Raw genomic sequence first — 19,012 nt, forward strand, 5'->3', positions numbered from 1 at the left:
ATTATATTGACAGACCCTGGGAAGACAGGTAGAAACCTTGAAGAACGCTATTGATAAAACTTGTGCACACAAACAATATATGCACACACAGCACTGTCATATTTCCAATTAAGATTTTGTGCTGTACATAAGTAAAAACAAGCAACATCTAGAGAGGCCATTTGGCGTGACAGATCTAAAAAAATCACAAGGATGCTTGACAGCTCAGATCTACAGACATGCAGTCAGCTGATGAATGAGAAGCAGTGACTCAAGGCTGAGCATGCTTTACAATAACAACAGACTCGATATCAAAACAATTACCCAAATGTAATGTTCAGCAGAGTTATTGAAATAAAATCACAGTCATTACTAATGCTGCCAAATGATTTTATCACGACATAATGTCTAGAGTGAGTTTTGCACGGTTTATGCAGCAACACTGCTGTTTTGGTCAAAATGATCACGCGGTCATTCGATACGAAAGGTGCACGATAACTTTTACATACAATAAAATGCATTATCCATGTCGCTACTATCTAACCTCAGCTACTTGTATGATTTTAGTATTTTTTCATATGTAAAATATGGAATCGTGTATGAGGACTGCAGTATCACTAGTACTGTTTGTCTTTCTCCAGGGCTGTGTTTCAAAATCAACCTTAACAGCATTTTGGGCTTTATATACGCATTTAAGTCGTTGGAACTGAACAACACGCCTACACTGATCAAAACTGTTGTCTAGGTGGGCAGTTCACTGGGTTCATCTGACTTACCTCTTGTGAGATCGAGTGGTACATTTTCCTCCCCACTGTCATTTCGACCTGTTTATGCAAAGACAAAAAGACGTTGGTAAAAGTCACTTAGTTTGGGTGTAGCGGTTGAACGGGACATCATATTGTACTGATGGATCTGTCAATCGGCCAGACAGACTCGGTTTATTCTCACCTCTCATCCGTATACTTCCGATAGGACGGCCTCGGATGCTGACCGCCATCTTTCCCAGAGACGTTCACAACACCGGAAACATCGCGGAATATCGCGAGAACGGAGTAGAACGTAGACTGTCGTGTCTGACTAGGCTTGTTCGACCTCATGCGGCGCCGCAAGAAGCGACAGCCAGGCGACGCCAAAGCAACGCGAGAATGATTCAAGAAATCATCTTTCGTCTTGCTCTCGCGACACTTTGACGTCACCCGGCCGCCAATTCCCGCGGCGCCGCATAAAGCCGAACAAGCCTATTATCTACAAAGGCAGTCTGACTTATTACAGATACAAAAAAAATACAACTTGTAATAATAAGGCGTAGAGCACACAATAATATGTATTATGATCACTGTGCATTAACTATATAGTTGTATAATTATTAGCGTTACGCTCTCTTGCACTGCTTAATCCTACCCTCCAAATTGGTTAAAAACGATATAATTCGATAAATAATTTCCTATTTTTTATATATCAAAAAAACTATATTTTTTCTAAATATTTATTTTCCGTTCTCTGTTCGATTCAAATGTCATATGTTATACTACTAAATCTCCAACAGGTGGCAATGCGCTCTCCTGTTGATCTGATTGCAATCCTGCAAGAACAAGAAGAAGAATTGTTCACGTGGTGGGTGCAAAACAACCCTTTTCATGTTTGATTATCCAGCTAAAATAACACTGTAGTTTTAGTAAGTACATTTCATTTATTTAAAAAAATACTTTAATGACATTTGCTTGGTAAAGCATTTGTATTCGTCATTAAGTTTCTGTAAATAATTGAGATACACGCAGTGAAGAAAAGAAGGAGATTATGCTCTTTTCCTTTTTTAATTTATAAAAAAATAATAATTGTATAAACAATAATTTCATGCCTTATTTAAAAAGTCTTGTCTGCTACAAAGTCTTCACTATTTATTTAAATGTTTAAGTGAAATGCCTGTCAAATTCTATCATTATTCATGTACGTTACAGAGGTGAAGAGGAAACATGGGTCGCTCCTCCAAAGACAAGCGAGATATTTACTACAGGCTTGCGAAAGAGGAAGGCTGGAGAGCAAGAAGTGCCTTTAAACTTCTTCAGCTGGATGAAGAGTTCAACCTTTTTAAAGGTAATGACTCAAAGGAATGAATTTAGTTTTAAGCCAATGTGAGAGTTTTTTTGGAGTTAAAGGAGAACACCACAGTTTTTCAATATTTTACTATGTTCTTATATCAACTTAGACAAATTAATACATACATATATCTTTTCAATGCGTGCACTTAATCTTTGTACAGCGCATCATGAATTTGTTAGCATTTAGCCTAGCCCCATTCATTCCTTAGGATCCAAACAGGGATGAATTTAGAAGCCACCGAACAAGTCGATCAAGCCTATTGCAAATTATGTAAACATAAAGAAACTGAACCAAACATTAGTGGCCACTGTGGTTTGTGATGTCACTGCCACATTCGGTTTGTATTCAGTTCCAAGTACTCGCAAGGGTCCAAAGTTTGAATGTGGTCCACCATCATTTCGCGCTCTGCAAGCCAATTCGTCTGTGTACTTTGAGGACTTTTCTGCAAACAAACCAGTATTACTAAATAGCCTCAGACAGGAGTTAGGCGAATTTGAAGCAAAAGTATTTGATAAACATATAATGCGTGCAGAGAGCTTTCGGTCAATATCATTATCTCATTTTTGACAGAGTTGGCGTTTAGTGGCTTTTGCATCTGAGGTCTTCAAATGTAATCAAAATAGATTTTTACATTACTGTGTGTGTATATCTACAGGTGTGAGTCGTGCTGTGGATCTGTGTGCAGCACCTGGTAGCTGGAGCCAAGTGCTGAGCCGCAAACTCCGGTGACTTATTCCTCCCAGCTGTTATTGTATATTCATCATAGTATTGCATGATGTGCCACTATTTACCACATTGTATTCATTTACTCAAATGTCAACTGATTGTGGTCCTTCATGATGCTTTTGTTGTATTTCAGTGGGAAAGACAAAAATGAAGAGGTAAAGATCGTCGCAGTAGACCTGCAAGCTATGGCCCCCTTGCCTGGTGTCACACAAATTCAGGGGGACATTACTAAGGTGCAGTACTAAATTATATAAATGACAGCTTAGTTTTATGGTTGGGAATAGGTGATCCAAATGCTTTATTGGCAGAATCTAGCTTCTCTTTGTGTGCATTAATATGCTTGACAAGCAAATGTTTGCGTTTCAGATTTCTACAGCACAGGAGATCATTCGACATTTTGAAGGGCAGTCTGCAGATTTGGTTGTGTGTGATGGCGCACCTGATGGTGAGAAATATTTGTGTTTAACAATATAATGCCATCCTCTGACTGATTACAATTCATTTCATAACTATCGATGTGTCCGTCATGTACTGAATTGAAGGTTTAAGTCTGTCTCTCTTAATAGTTACAGGGCTTCATGATGTAGATGAGTACATTCAGGCACAGCTCCTGTTAGCGGTATGTATTGACTGTTTGGACTAATCTTTAAATACCTGCTTTAAACTGTTGTTGATTTATTGTAGTTGATCATTATATTAAAGAGCACCTATTGTCTGATTTACATTTTTTCATTTCCTTTGGTGTGTTAGTGTGTATTAGTACATGTTAACGATATGCAAATGGTACATACCCAAAAGTAAAAGATGATGCGAGTTATCGTCTTCACATAAATCTATTTTCTTGGACTACAACAAACACATGGATTGTAGGCAACAGTTTACTTCCTGGAATTGGTGATCTAGACAAGACCGACATTATCATAATAGGCTTTATGCCCAGCTGCACTACTTCCTGAACTTCAGCCAGCTCCTTGTTTCCGGTCTGCCATTATTGGACAAACTGATTAATCCAGGTGTGTCTGATTATTGTTGTTGTGACTACTGAGGTCAGGCACACCTGGATTAATCCGTTTGTCCAATAATGGCAGACAGGAAACAAGGAGCTGGCTGAAGTTCGGGAAGTAGTGCAGCTGGGCATAATGGCTGTTCCTCCCAATTCAGACTCAGCCTGTAAATTAACTCCTGTTAGCATTGCATTGTGACCGAATCTTTCAATTTTTGATGGTAAGGAGCGTCACATTTTTGGCTGACGTCAGAGGCATTCAGGCCAATCACAACGTACAGATTAGCTGGCCAATCAGGGACACAGAGCTTTTCAAATCCGTGCGTTTCAGGAAGAGAGAGAAATCTGTAGCTACAAAAATGTACAGTATGTGGATAAAATGTGGGGTTTTTTTAACCATAAACCACACAAATAAATTGTATTGTACTAAATACACAAATAACGTTTTTTAGTAATGAAATGAGTATCAATATAATAGTAATATGAATGAATATTAGTTTAGTATATTATTAGTAGTATATTAAATTAATAGTTTGAGTTAAGGTTATAGTTGGTGTTTGCATTAGTGGTAATAGCTAGATTTAACCATATGAGTTTTGAGTTTTATAGACTATGTAAGACTCTTACATTTTCATATTCACAGGCTCTCAATATCACCACTCATGTTCTTAAACCAGGTGGCAACTTTGTGGCTAAAGTAAGCAATGCTATTTTTTTTACATTTTTGTTAAAATGCCAGTTTGTCATATTTTAAAGGAATACCTCCACTTTCTTAAAAAATCTAGATCATTTACTTACCCCCATGTCATCCAAAATGTTGATGTCTTTCTTTGTTTAGTCAAGAAGAAATTACTTTTTTTTTTTTAAGAAAAACATTCCATGATTTTTCTCAATTTAATAGAATTTATTGGATCTCAACAGTTTGCAATTTTAATGCAGTTTAAAATGGCAGTTTCAATGCCGCTTCAAAGGACTCTAAACAATCCCAAACGAGGCATAAGGGTTTTATCTAGCAAAATGATTGTCATTTTCGTCAAGAAAAAAATAGCACTTTAAAACCACAACTTCTCGTCTTGCATCTGCCGTGTGGCGCGCCAGCGCGACCTTACGTAATGCGCAAGCACATGGCAAGGTCACATCACAAATGTGAATCGCACATTTGCGGACCATTTTAAGCAATAAAATGACACAAAGACATTAATTAGTATCATTCCACATACAACAATGTTGAAACGGTCCTCTTTCTCCACACTTGTAAACACTGGGGCGTAGTTTTGCATATGTGTAGCAATTCAGCGGGAGGAAAGGGACATGTTATTTAAAACACTATTGAATGAATGAGTTTATTTTTACATACTTAATCAGGGACAATGCACAGAAAACATTAATCTAAGAAAAGAAGAGATGTCATGTGCCAGGTTATAGCAAAAATATGCTTATTTCCACCTGCAGTCCCTAGACAGATGTTACATTTACATAAGGTCATAAAATATATACAAGATTATACATTGGAAACATTATTTCACTCACATCATAAAAACACTCTCTACTTCATGAATCTATTAAACCTCCGACCGAAACACACTACGGGAATCACAGATTTAGCTTAAAGGGAATAATAAGTACAATTCATTGTAATTAATTATACAAATTGACAAGGTTTTAACTGATGTAGCACACCGGCTGGGTGCCGTGGCTGTGTGTCTTTCTGTTGAGCAGCGTACTGGGAGTGAACTGTGAGCAACAATGAATTGGAATGCAGGCCTCTTAAAGTCCATCCCATTGAAGTTGAGATTGAGCGGGAAGACAAGTCTTGGTTCTCGACAGACTTAATCTGCATATAGAGATTTTGTTTCAATAATAACTTGGATTAATATTAAATGAGTTTGATATCAGTTATGGTAACATGAAACATATCATTGATCAGGAAAGGGAAAAGGGGATTAAGCAGAGACTAGTCAAGATATGCTTTAAACACACATCAAATAATTCATATGGTGTTAACACACAGTGATACAGCAATATATATGATCATGCAGTCAGGAATATATGAAGAGTTTGGTTCCAAAAACCGTTAAACGCCATTTTTGAAAAAAAATAGTTGCTGTCAAAATCAGTATTATATCAGGTCAGTATTTAAAAGTAAATTCTTAATTTTACGCAAAATCCAATATCCGCCGTGTTATTCTGTCATCTTTTCTCCCTTTTTACCCAAAACGCGACAAACGCCTCTCCTCTTTTTCTGCAGAATGCAATAAATCCGCTCAACAAATTACAGCGCACCATTCCATGTAAACAAACAATGGCGGCGCGTTGAGGACACGGAATCCTATTTTTTCTCATCTTTTACTTTGTGATAAATAAACAAACAAAAACAAAATAATACTTTAATGGCATTGATAAACCTGTGATGGTTTTCTGTGACGGGAAAGAAACGTAAGCCATCAACATCTTATAATTTACATGAGAGGCACTCGGGAGACGACCGCTTGTTCTCACGACAGCATCAAGTTGCTCTCATGCTAACACATTGACCCCAGGGGATCTTATGAAAAACTTTCCCTTATTTTACTCAGTCAACGAAAATCGAGCAGGACCAAAACATTTTACAGCTGATGGCTGTGAAAAATGTTAAGCGACGATGTCAAATATAATCGCATCAATGACAGTGATCTGAAGTGAAGTGTTTTGATTAATACCATTTAATGTTTATTTTTTTAATCAGTTTAATGCCACTAGTCAACTAACTAAATTAAATATAAAATGGCAAAGATTAATGCACATTTATACATTGTTTGAATAAATTTATATCATTAAAAAAAACTTGTCATGGATTTATTGCATTTTGTGGAAAAAAATAATTCTTTTTTATAATAAATCTTTGAAAATCAAGTTATGGATTTGTTTTTTTTATGTTTTTATAACCTAAAGATGCTATGTGAAAGTTTGTAACAGAAAATAGTGGTTTTCATGTTGTCACTTTCTTGGTATAGAAAACATGTTTTTACCGAAATTTGTCAAAATGGATTTATTGCGTTTTGGAACCAAACTCTTCATATAATATAAACATTTTAATAGCTTGTGATCTTTAAACTAGAGAATGAGGTCCACCTCAGTGTTCTCTGAAACTTTATATCTCAAGTTTCCCTGGAATTCTTTTGAAGCTTGCTAAGATCTCTGATAAAAGCGTTGAGCAGACCTTGTTGGTGACCTGGTGTTAAAACTCAATCTAGGGTCACAGCATGACCCTGATGACTGTCTAGACGACAAGACCTCCATCTGATGTCCGGCCAGATGTTACATATGTCATGCTTGACCTTTCAACATGCTTGTGCATTACGTAAGGCCCATCACACGGCAGGTGCAAGACAAGAAATTATGGTTTAAGACGAGAAGTTGTGGTTTAAGAAAGTGGAGTATGCCTTTAAGTTCCCATACAAGATACAGTTACAGTTTCTTTAAATCTCAGCTGACTTTCATGCTGTGCCTTCTTACTGTAGATCTTCAGGGGAAAAGATGTGACCCTTCTGTACTCGCAGCTCAAAATCTTTTTCGGTTCTGTAACCTGTGCCAAACCACGCAGCAGCCGCAACTCAAGCATAGGTGAAAAATCTGTGTAGAATTTCGCAATAAATAAGGTCTATAAATGTACTACAGTATATGAGACTTTAACATTTGCTGTGTGTTTCTGCCTTGTAGAGGCATTTGTGGTTTGTCAGCATTATTCCCCACCTGAGGGATATATCCCCAACATGTCCAACCCCTTACTGGATCATTCTTACGGTAACTTGCTGGACTGTGTAATAATAGTGCTTGCAAAATGTCTTGTTTCAAAATGTTTACTGTCACTTCTTTCAAGTTTTTCTCTGAATTTCTTTTGTATTTCGGGTTGTGACTGATGTGCTAGAAAGTCTCATAACTCTGAACATAAAGGGATTGTTCACCCAAAAATGTAACTAAATCATTTTTGAGCACCATTGACTTCCGTAGTAGTATTTTTTCCTACTGTGGAAGTCAATGGTGCTTCTGTTTCCTACTACATTACAAATATCTTTCTTTGTATTCAGCCAAACAAATAAATAATTTATACAGGTTTGTAACAACATCAGGGTGAGTAAATGATAACAAAAGTTTCATTTTTTGGTGAACTTTCTGTTTAAAGGGTTAGTTCACCCAAAAATCAAAATGATGTCATAATTTACTCATCCTCATGTTTTTCTGAACCTGTATGAATTTCTTTTTTCTGATAAACACAAAAGAAGATATTTTGAGAAATGATGGTAAATACACAGCATATAGTGTCCATTGACTTTTATAGTAATGATGGAATTTAATGGGTACCGTCAACTGTATGCTTACCATCATTTATCAAAATATTTTCTTCATCATTTATCACAATACTTCCAAAATATTTTTTTTCCTACTATGGAAGTCAATTAACACTATATGCTATGTGTTTACCATCATTTCTCAAAATATCACCAACATGAGGATGCGTAAATAATGACAGAATTTAAATTTTTGGGTGAATTTTCTGTTTAAATAGCTGCGACATTGTTTTTTCCAGATGTGGACTTTAACCAGTTAGAGGGACCAAACCGAATAATAGTCCCATTCCTCGCTTGTGGAGATCTTAGTGCCTTTGATTCAGACAGGACTTATCCACTTCAGGTGCTTCTTTTTCAAATCATGTCACATGACTGATACAGCTGTCACTGTAGTTTGATGTAATAAGCTTTATATTTATCTATTTCCTTCCTAAACAGCTTGATTCCTCTAAAGAGTATCAGTACCTACCACCCACACAGCCTCCAATTCGACCCCCTTACCAGCAAGCCTGTCAGCTTCGCAAGAATAACCTGTTAGCCAAAGAGGATTCACCCGCTGGAGCACTTGATAATGCTTTGTCTACATTAGACCTCAACACGAGTCAGGACCCTAACACAGTAACACAGGATCCCTCGAATTAATTGAACATTTTGATTTGTACTGCTTTTATGGTTATTTGTTTTATCGTGATCGAACAACAGTTATTTTTAAAGTTTTACAATCGGCAAAGGTAATTCATTAACTTTTTATGTATTTATTAATAGGATAACTTTTACAAGTCTTACAAGAACTTAGAATTCACAAAGATTCTTAGTAACACTTTACAATAAGGTTAAGTTAAAGGAATAGTCCATTTTCTTAAAAGAAAAATCCAGATAATTTACTCACCACCATGTCATCCAAAATGTTGATGTCTTTCTTTGTTCAGTCGAGAAGAAAATATGTTTTTTGAGGAAAACATTGCAGGATTTTTCTAATTTTAATGTACTTTAATAGAGCCCAACATTTAATGCTTAACTCAACACTTAACAGTTTTTTTCAACGCAGTTTCAAAGGACTATAAACAATCCCAAACGAGGAATAAGGGTCTTATCTAGCAAAACCATTGTCATTTTTGACAATAAAAACAACAAATATACACTTTTAAAGCACAACTTCTCGTCATGTAGATCCGGTTGTGATGCGCCAGCTGACCCCACAAGAGGTCAAGAGGTCACAGAGGACGAACGCGAAACTCCGCCCCAGTGTTTACAAGCGTCTTGAAAGAGGACCGTTCCTACGTTGTTGTATGTCAACTGATACTAATGAATGTCTTTGTGGCAGTTTATTGTTTAAAATGTTCCGCAAATGTGTGTTTTATATATGTAACACGTGACCTCCCTACGTCACTACGCATTTACGTTAGGTCGCGCTGGACCGGACCTAGACGAAAAGTTGTGGTTTAAAAGTATATTTTTATTTATTTTTCTTGTCAAAAATGACAATGGTTTTGCTAGATAAGACCCTTATGCCTCGTTTGGGATTGTTTATAGTCCTTTGAAACTCCGTTGAAAAAAACTGTTACGTGTTGAGTTAAGTATTTATTGTTGGTGTCTATTAAAGTCCATTAAAATGAGAAAAATCCTGCAATGTTTTCCTCAAAAAACATAATTTCTTCTGGACTGAACAAAGAAAGACATCAACATTTTGGATGACATGGTGGTGAGTAAATTATCTGGATTTTTCTTTTAAGAAAATGGAATATTCCTTTAACTTAAGTAGATGCACAGTGAACAATAAGCAACATAGTTTTACAACATTTATTCATATTTGTTCAAGCAAATACAGTTTTTCTCCCTTTGTTCATGTTTAGGTCATTGTGTAGTTCTTTATGTTAACAGATACACCTTTTTATTTGGAAAATTGGAAATGCTTAAGTGAACTAAGATAATGCTGTGGAAGTACTGCTTAATTCATGCTAACTAATATTAAAGAATTGAACCCTTATTGTAAAGTGTTTTTGTTTTTTTATGTCAATTATGTTTTGATATTCTCAGTGTGTCAGAAACCACCTGATTTGCAACTTGTAAATTTTAAATTGCATTATTAAAGACAACCCCAACTAAAAGTTAGCACTGCTTTGTTTTATTTTTAGATCAGTGTAATTTACAGTATCTGCTGCTAACATTTTTAAAGAGGTTTCTCAAATACACTATTTGTACACAAGCGTGCTTTGTATAAAATAAGATAAATCCTAATTAATTTATTTTATTTCTTTGAATTCAGTGTCTTTATTCAGACACTCTGATCTACTACAATACCAAAATGTTCAAAATGAAGATGACCTATTTAGTCTTAAGACTGCTTTGGTACAGCTTAAAATACATTTGTACTGAGATCTCAACATCCTTACAATGTGGTAGAAAATCTTCCATCTGTTTCCTTCTTTAGTTTACTTGCCAAGTGATCCGTGGCACAACGCAGTTTTTAAACTCCTGTCATTGTCAGGGATTTTAAAAAACAAACTCGTCAGTTTATTGTTTAACATTAATTTCAGCTTCAATTTGTTTTGATGAGGTCTGTTTAATTGTTGTAATAATCATAGTTACAGTTATAAAACATTGAAGTAAATGTGGAATCAACTGGGAAATATTTTATGCAAAATGTCTTAACAGCGATTGACCAAAAAAACATATGCAAAACCAGGAACTGCATCCTGTCTGCGGGTCATTTATCAAAAGGTGATGTTGCGCTGCCTGCTGCTGTAGATCAGATGAAAATTTGGTGATTCTGTATCAGCTTGAAATAAACATAAAATGATGATCTGCCTGCTTCATTTGTGTATATTCTGTAAGTAATACTTATTTATTGTATTAGGTATTGTATCAAATATTGTGTTGCTCAACTTTAAAGTGTATTGTGTTGTTTTTCAGTGAGCCTTAATGCCATTGCCAACTCTGCAAATGCTGGTATGTTTTTAATGTATTTTTGTGTATGTGAATTTTCGATCAAGCATACAGTCTGTTGGATAATTCAGTTTTTGTTTAAAGCTTTGTTTATAGTGGAGACTGGGCATTAAGTTATGGTTTTACAATAACAGTGTTATTTTTTTAGTAGTCAAGAATTTAAAGGGGTAGTCCCCCCAAAAATCTAAATTCTGTCATTATTACATTACCCTAAAGTTGTTAAAAACCTGTATAAATGTCTTTGTTCCGCTGAACAGAAAGGAAGATATTTAGAGCAATGTTTGTAACCAAACTGTTTTTGAGCACCATTGACTCATAGTTTTTTCATACTATGGAAGTCAATGGTGCTTTTGCTTCCTGCATGATTTCAAATATCTTTCTTTGTGTTCAGCTGGACAAAGAAATTTATTCAACTTTTTTCACTTTTTTGCTTACTTTACTTTTTTTAGCTTTTTAATCTATCTGTTAACAGAATTTAACTTATTCATCTCTTTCTTGCAACCCATAGATACGCCTTTGACTGTCAGTGTTGATGTGTTGACTCTCAATGATCATACTAACCTGACATGCTGTCACCAGAATATATCAGAGTGCCATTTATATGCTGACTCTGTGTTAATCGACCATCAAAATGCCAGGAACGTTTGCTGCAAGCTCATTGTCAGTGGAGAGAAGTTGTTACAGAATAGGAAAGCTGACCAACAGCTCGTAACAACCGTTAACATTTTCTGCAAAACCCAGATCTCCAATGGCAGTCATACCATTACCGTCTGCAGTAAATGACATTTTATTTATTCATTCATTTTATAGTACAAAGACATAAGAAACCACATCAAAGATATTGCACTGTTTTTTATTGATAATTTTGTGTCCATCTATAGCTCTTTCTGGTAAACATGCCCTCATGTTGCTGGTTATACTGGGGACCATGAATCTGTTGTTTTTGCTCATCCTAATCCTTATATGTATTTGCCACACTATAACCAAAAAACAAGGTAGGAAACATTTTTATTAAATGCACATGAAAAGGAAATATGATGAAGTTTGGACATACAAAAAAGATGTTAGTGTTATTTTTGTTGTGGGTTTGCTGTTTTCCTTTATTTAGATAATCCCATTATTTGTGTCATTTTGTAGCATTATTTTGTTGTTGTTTTAAAATATGAAACACTGTGTCCTTTTGACTGATAATTCATCAAATATTATTATTTTTTTTTTAAGTTACTGTGGGGCGGTTTCCGGGGCAGGGGCCAGGGCTTATCATAGTCCCTGATTAAAATGTATGTTTGAGCTGCCTTAACTTAAAAAAGTCTTGCACTGACATACTATGGGGGGGTTTCCCAGACAGGGATTAGACTAGTCCTAGACTATAACATTTTTAAGAGCTGACCAAACTGAAAACAACTTGCACTTACATATCTTAAAATACATCAGTGGCCTTTGTTTTGCCTCAAAATGCACACAGGTAATGTTTTTAGTAAGGCATGTTTGTTAAAACTAGTTAAGTTTCCTATTTAAACTAAGGCCTAGTCCTGGATTAAGCTAATCCCTGTCCGGGAAACCGCCCCAATAACATATATCAGTGCCATTGTTTTGTCTTAAGATGCACACCAGTATTGTTTTTTGTAAGGTATGTTTGAAAACATTCATCTAAACCCTGTCCAGGAAACCCCTTTAAGTATCTTTAGTATCTACATTATTTCAATCTCTGAATAACTGTGAATATCTGTGTAGGACGCAAAGGACAGTTTGATCCAGTGAGGTCAGTGCTGTCTGCAAAAACACATTATTAAGACTTAGCTTTGGTATTTTGTAAACCTGTTATGTGCTTTATGATGTATTCAATTTTTTTATAATTACAGAGCTCAAGAATTAGACAGTGGTGAGTTGATCGGAATTGTTTTGTGAGCCTGAGCCACAATGCTTATAAACTGATTTATATTCTATTATAAACAGTAGGCTCATTGTAATTATCCGTTTTAGACACCCAAGGCCTAAATCCTGAGGAGGAGCAGGAAGAGAAAGCAGAGGTAAGCTACAATTATTTGATCTCTAAACCATTTAAAATGACAATTATTTAACAATTTTACAGTGACAGCTATTGTATAGTTAGAAACATATTTTTGAAAAGCAAACATGTTGCATTTTAACAGACATTTATTTTTCTGTGTTTTTAGCAGGCAAAGGAGGATGAGATATTTTATGCCACAGTAAATCATGCAGGTTCTGCTGGGTCTTCTGCAGTGAAGTTTGAATTAGGAACAGACTATGCCACTGTGGTCATAAACTGAACACCCTGCAGCACCAAATGAAAACAATAAAGATTGATATCGTGTTAGCTGAAAATGTAAAAAGTGTATAAAGCCATGTCACTGCCATATTGTAAACATATTTCCTATGTGTCATGACTCTGTCTGGATATAAGATTTCAAATAAATTTACATCAAAGAATTGTGATCGCTAATTATTTGCCCGCAGTGTTGCATTGGTGTAGTACTGTAGAGACTCCACTAGATTGCGGTATTTACCTCAGCACAGGACAGGTTACGCGCGTGACCATGTTTGTTAGTAGAAATGGTATGTATAAAATGTTTTTCTGTAATCAAATTTATTTATACAATTGATGTTAAAGTCAGACAACGTTATCTAAATACATCTCCTCATTTAATTTTTAAAAAACTTTAAGTGTCAGTTGGGCTAAATAACATTTATATCAGGCAACGTTAGGCCATATCGAACCTGTGCGCGTGTAACTAGTTACAGACACACTGCTAACGGCGACTTTTATATTTTAAACTGTATGGAGACTCTTACATCTTTAAATAGTAAATGAAAAGCACAGAGGCTCATGAAAACGAGGAGCATATGAGATGCTGTAAGTTATGTATTATTTATTTTTTTAACAATATATAAAGTACCACAATAATCAGTGGTATGTAAAACCGAAGTAACTGCAATTTTATTATTGTCTTACTAGTAGTGTGTAACCATATTGGCAGTAAAACTATGGTAATAGAAAATTTTAATCCTTCCTTTAAAAACAGTTGCTACACTTTTAGTATAATAAAACAATAGTTCATTTTATGGTTTTATAACAGTATATAAACCATACAATATATATGTAAAGTGCCCTTCCTCAGAAAATGTACATTTATGCATTTGGCAGACTTACAGTGCATTTAATATATATCACTATATGTGTTGGAATCGAAGCCATGCCCATGACCTTTGCTTTGCCAACCCTTCACCAATTGAGCTACAAAAACCATTGGATGATTTTGATTAGAGCAAGTAAAATATCCAGCAGGTGAGGGATAATGTACAGCCGTGTGTCATGACAAGCATAAATAAATATGACTGATTCACCTGAAGTCATGTGACTCGGCCATCATTCACAGTGGATTGCACTGCTTCTGCACTTCACTCAGTATGGGATCTGAATTATAATACCCTGATGATTTCTTTTCATGTAACTACAACTCCGTAATCCTGTACAAACAGTCGCACGCCCCTTTCAGTAACAAAAGATGGAAATAGTGCTGTATCCCATCTGTTCACAATTGACACACAATTATAAACTACTAAATGTTTACAGGTGACGTCTCTCTAAATCCAAGCAGTGTGTGTGAGCTGTGAAAAGCGTCTGGTTTTTCTTATCAATGTCACAGCAACAGACAGACACGTCAATACGTTAACAGGTGATAATGTAACCTCCCTCTGTCATATACACCCACCTCACGTTCTCTCGTATTGTGTAGGTTTGAATTGGGCTAAATGTTTGCCTAAACAACAATGCACAAGCCCTGTATCAATGACGTCTACAGTCCACGATATGCTGAGAGACAGTGTGCATGCAGTTTTCATGAGGTAAGCTGTTATGGCTCTACATACCCCTTGTTAGCAATTGGTAGGGACTTCTACTACCTCATAACATCTATATTTGTCAAAAAACCTTTTTTTAACAGCTACATATTTAAGAGAAAATCAAACCCTGCTGAATTTATGATTTCTGTGTGTGCATTCATAGCTTCCCCCATTGGGCAGCACATATCTGCAGATCTGCACCAAGAAGGGGACAGCGATGACAACAAAGCAGTCGAAAGCAGTTGGCAAGAACTCAGCTGAAACGAACAGAGAGAGTGAATGAGAAACCAGAGAGACGTAAGGAGAAAAAGAAGAGATGCTGCAGTATCCCTACAGTGCTGAACCTCAGACTGCGTGACTGACTGGTGTAGAGAGAGAGAGAGAGAGAGAGAGAGAGAGAGCGGAGAAGGGAGGGGGTGGTGCATGTTCTTGCCTGGCTTAGGAGCAAGCAGGCAAACAAGCGGCAGCATCCCTTTTGTGGCGCGCTGCTGGGGGATCTGGCTGCCTAGAGCCGTGCAGGGCGCTCATTCCTCCCAGGCGCGCATAGCGCCACCGCCTCTCCCACACTGGCCGCCGCAGGGACAGCCTCTGTCACAGGCGCAGCACCATGGCGCAAGCCGCTAAGCAGCTCCGTAAGAACAAGGACCTACAGGAGCTCGCAGCCCAGGAGCAGCGAGAGAAGGAGGAGGAGAAGATCAAGAAGAGGAACCGATCGAAAGACCGCAGACGCAAGGTAACACGGTTGGCTGCCCCTCTATCCTGCTTGCCTTCTTTTTTTGCATTCCCATGATTCTTTCTGTCGGTCTGTGTGAACGATATGACACGCACACACACACACGTATGTACACCTTCACACATATCACTGACTCATTGTGTTAACCGGTCAGCTATAGCTAGGTAATGTTTGAGAATAGGGAGACGCTTGTCTAATGGGGCGGAGGGGGGGCTCACGTCTGAGATGATTGGTTAAGTAGCCCCTCTGTCCTCCGGGAATCATCCTGCTTGGTTCTGTGCTTGATCGATTTCCAGACGAACATTGTTTTATGACCGATGCTGCATCAAAAGGAAGCGCATTTCTGCCTGATTGCTTTATGTATTCAGCTGCTGCTGCTGTTGTGGTCTGCCCTGTATGCTGTCCGCTGCAGGCTCCATTGTTCTGCCAGGGTTTGTTGCATTTCCTGCACCACACTGCCTGGTAAACGCATGCCGTATGTAAGCGTAATGTTTGCCCCGCCAATGCTGTCTCTACCTTGAGCCCCTCTCATTACAGTCAGCTTGATGAAATCAGAGCTGAATGCGTTATGGGATTTGCTTCCGAGAATTCCAGATGCAACCCTCTGGCTGCCTTTACTTTGCAGAGCTCTTTGCTCGGCTCCATTTCTCCATTCGTGCATCTGTCGTTTATTGAGAAATGGCTTGTGGGATAAGGATCCACGGTGTGAATGTGCAGGCATGTATGCAGAGTTCTTGCAGTGGAGAATAATAATGAACAGAGGAACATCTCGGGTGCTTAAATTGAACATAGAGCATCATGTAGCACAGTGGTCCATGTGACTCAGGTTACGGCTGAAGAAAACGACATCACCACAGCCCGGGGTGATGACTCTACTCCTATATGCGCATAGTGTACTGTACCAAGGCTCATAAAACTCGTCAGCTTAGCATGCTCGCATAACTACACCACCGGGCAGAGATTGTGGCCGGGGCTGGGAGAATCTCAGCCTAGTACTACTTAAGAAAAACAATATGCTAACACATCCAGTAGAGTAACACGGGGAGTGAAGATTACTCGGAGGACTGTCCATTTGTCATGACAGTCGGTCACAAGGTTCAGGAAATTGTGGTCAGGAAGTGCATGATGATACCGTTGCTGTTTCATTTGAGAGTATAAGCATTTCTCAATAACTTCAGATGCACTGTAACCCCTGATTCATATACAGCTACATTCAAAATATTGAAAATCTGGAGCTGGAAGCGATTCTGACGTAAAGAAGAAATATTTAAGATTCTGCCCTCTGGCTGGGCCATAATTCGAGTAAGCAAATTTGTGACATTGGCCTTGTAAACTGCTTTGTGTGCAAGCTCAAATTTTCTTGCTTCTGTTAAGCACACAAGATGTTCTTTGGGATATTCTCAAATCTTGCTGAGATAACATGAATCAGCAGGTTGTGTCCATGCCAGAGTTCATGCTGTAAAACTGAAGGGCATCATGCAAAAAACTAAAATTCATTAATGAAAGTATTAGCGTGAGATCTTCCAGTCCAGCTAATGTGTGAATGTTATTGAAAACTGTGCTCTGTCTCAGGGGTCGACAACCTTCATCATTTGGCATGCAAGAGGATAATCATTGGCACACAAGCAGAAACAAGAAAATGGGATATTTTAGGGAGTGTAATTGTATTTAGTTGTTAATTTCGAAGTAAAAAGGCAAAGCAAAATCTAAGTTGTGAGACGCAACAAAAGTATGGCTATATTGAGAATTAAATACAAGCGTACTGCGTACATCCCAGCATACACTAAATGCTGCGTAGTGTTTTTACTGCATAGTATTTAGTAACAAGAGGATGTAAATCAGTGCATATTGCAATGACAAACTGTATAGTTGTCACATGGCCTCATGCATGTTTAATTCAAGTATTAAGCTATCAAGCATTGCAAATGCATTTCCAGCTCCGCGCATTTTAGTGAACAGTGAGGCATCCCATGCATCAATAAACTGTATACTTTATATACCATGCAGAATATGCATGCTGCACTGCAGACATAGCAGCGTTAGTATGGAGCTATGCTTTTCTGTACATCGCTGTTGAAAGAGAGAGTGAAAGTCTTAGTGGATACGCAATTCCTGGAAATGGGCATAATTTTGTGGCTTAGTATCTATTTCATTTCGAAATGTATGCATACATGTCCACATATATAAATCACATACTGTGTACATGGTGTGTATCTGAGCACTCATACATCATATCATGATGGCTTACACGGAGCGTGGCCCAGATTCCAATACAGCAGAGAGTTTGCATTTGTCTTATCTAATAGGGAAAGGCAGGAAAAGGTGAGGTAAGTACCTTCAGTCGCAGGCTATATTTATTCTGTGCCGCTACCAATCTGCCTGCGATCTTGCCAACTTGAAGGGATGCATTGCCCAGCATTCTGGAAGCTTCAGTTATGATCTATGATGATATGATTTTGCAATACCATGTTTGTACCACTAGAGGCAGCAAACTGGATGAAGTAGGTCCACAGAGAGTGGAAGTGATAGGTTAAATATGGCATCATAATGTCAGAGATCAGAGTGCAACCCAAGTGCATTATAATTAAATACCTTCTATGCCCAGAATAGGATATGACCATATATACCATTAAAGCCTCGCTGCTTTACTTTAATGTCTTTGTGACTGAGAAAGTGTCTCTTGGTATCTACAGAAATGTTAAATGCAATGACAAACACCCATATTCCAGCCTGCAGTAAATGATTTCCAACTGCCAACAGAAAGGTCATTTCGAGTTAAAGTGTTCTTGACCAAAACTTAATGGCATAAAATGATGCAGGCATTGGGGATTTTAACCATGCTTATTTTTGAATTACAATGTTGATATTTATATCAACCCAGAAGTCAGAGTTATTTATCCACTGTAGGATTGTTTAAATATTGACAGTGCAGGATTTCATATGATACGGACAATATTTAAAATGTATTACAATGAAAAATATACAGTACATAATTGTACTTAAAAAACGAATTTAGTTCATGCATGCAGTGATTAGTTACAGTCTTAGCATGCACACGCTTTATGGTCTTTAAAACTTTTTAAAAATGTTGCTGCCGGCATAATTGCTTTGAATCAGATGTTCTCAAAAATTAAATATTAAAACTAGGGCTATATTTCTTTTTAATAGCTATATTTTGCCATTTTCCTTTCATTCTTCTGTGCCCGAGTGACATCTAAAGTGCAAATTGTTCTGTGATTAGGACTGCTAGATTGCTCTTATTCGTTTTTGCTTGCAGTATGATAATGTTTGAGATCTTTGTCTCAATCCTACAATACCTGTGTCTCTGATATA

The 19,012-nt window shown here is 37.2% G+C and overlaps 4 protein-coding genes across 10 annotated transcripts in view; 3 read left to right on the top strand and 1 right to left on the bottom strand.

Moving 5' to 3' along the window:
- Window positions 1-1,050, bottom strand: part of rictorb (RPTOR independent companion of MTOR, complex 2b) — a 39,459-nt gene extending 38,409 nt beyond the window's left edge. The window contains exons 1-2 of one of the 2 annotated variants that reach the window (XM_073871298.1): window positions 928-1,050; window positions 756-803 (exon numbers count right to left, since the gene is read on the bottom strand). In XM_073871298.1, coding sequence (XP_073727399.1) covers window positions 756-803; window positions 928-976 — 97 coding nt within the window. In that variant the 5' untranslated portion in view covers window positions 977-1,050. The remainder of the gene's footprint in view (window positions 1-755; window positions 804-927) is intronic. The other variant, XM_055180842.2, reaches the window with a different exon arrangement.
- Window positions 1,051-1,500: 450 nt separating this feature from the next.
- On the top strand, window positions 1,501-8,990 carry ftsj1 (FtsJ RNA 2'-O-methyltransferase 1). Its single transcript, XM_055180844.2, has 11 exons — window positions 1,501-1,654; window positions 1,938-2,073; window positions 2,735-2,804; window positions 2,939-3,038; window positions 3,172-3,250; window positions 3,372-3,424; window positions 4,452-4,505; window positions 7,309-7,411; window positions 7,508-7,591; window positions 8,376-8,479; window positions 8,575-8,990. Exons 2-11 carry the CDS (start codon window positions 1,953-1,955, stop codon window positions 8,776-8,778), a joined length of 972 nt encoding a protein of 323 aa, XP_055036819.1. The 5' UTR covers window positions 1,501-1,654; window positions 1,938-1,952; the 3' UTR covers window positions 8,779-8,990.
- Window positions 8,991-10,811: 1,821 nt separating this feature from the next.
- On the top strand, window positions 10,812-13,515 carry LOC129424243 (uncharacterized). 2 transcript variants are annotated; one of them, XM_073871705.1, is made up of 7 exons: window positions 10,812-10,966; window positions 11,050-11,085; window positions 11,591-12,077; window positions 12,817-12,844; window positions 12,945-12,964; window positions 13,066-13,112; window positions 13,260-13,515. In XM_073871705.1, exons 3-7 carry the CDS (start codon window positions 11,987-11,989, stop codon window positions 13,371-13,373), a joined length of 300 nt encoding a protein of 99 aa, XP_073727806.1. In that variant the 5' UTR covers window positions 10,812-10,966; window positions 11,050-11,085; window positions 11,591-11,986; the 3' UTR covers window positions 13,374-13,515. The 2 variants fall into 2 exon arrangements, with proteins under 2 accessions (XP_073727806.1, XP_073727807.1); XM_073871706.1 differs by having other exon boundaries at window positions 13,263-13,515.
- Window positions 13,516-15,149: 1,634 nt separating this feature from the next.
- The window catches only part of ank1b (ankyrin 1, erythrocytic b), a 95,589-nt gene continuing 91,726 nt past the window's right edge, over window positions 15,150-19,012 (top strand). For 2 of the 5 annotated variants that reach the window (XM_073871299.1, XM_073871300.1), the window contains exon 1: window positions 15,151-15,679. In XM_073871299.1, coding sequence (XP_073727400.1) covers window positions 15,554-15,679 — 126 coding nt within the window. In that variant the 5' untranslated portion in view covers window positions 15,151-15,553. Of the gene's footprint in view, window positions 15,680-19,012 lie in introns of all 5 variants that reach the window. The other 3 variants (XM_073871303.1, XM_073871302.1, XM_073871301.1) reach the window with 3 other exon arrangements.

This window comes from Misgurnus anguillicaudatus, chromosome 9 (assembly GCF_027580225.2).
Source record: "Misgurnus anguillicaudatus chromosome 9, ASM2758022v2, whole genome shotgun sequence".
Lineage (NCBI taxonomy): Eukaryota > Metazoa > Chordata > Actinopteri > Cypriniformes > Cobitidae > Misgurnus > Misgurnus anguillicaudatus.

Bases quoted from the DNA above. Each gene is read 5' to 3' on its own strand.
- LOC129424243 (XM_073871705.1), top strand. From the start codon at position 11,987: ATGTTGCTGGTTATACTGGGGACCATGAATCTGTTGTTTTTGCTCATC. The intron at 12,845-12,944 runs GTCAGTGCTGTC...TTATAATTACAG, and splicing joins GGACAGTTTGATCCAGTGAG to AGCTCAAGAATTAGACAGTG. The intron at 12,965-13,065 runs GTGAGTTGATCG...TATCCGTTTTAG, and splicing joins AGCTCAAGAATTAGACAGTG to ACACCCAAGGCCTAAATCCT.
- ftsj1 (XM_055180844.2), top strand. From the start codon at position 1,953: ATGGGTCGCTCCTCCAAAGACAAGCGAGATATTTACTACAGGCTTGCG. The intron at 2,805-2,938 runs GTGACTTATTCC...GTTGTATTTCAG, and splicing joins GTGCTGAGCCGCAAACTCCG to TGGGAAAGACAAAAATGAAG. The intron at 3,251-3,371 runs GTGAGAAATATT...CTCTCTTAATAG, and splicing joins GTGTGATGGCGCACCTGATG to TTACAGGGCTTCATGATGTA.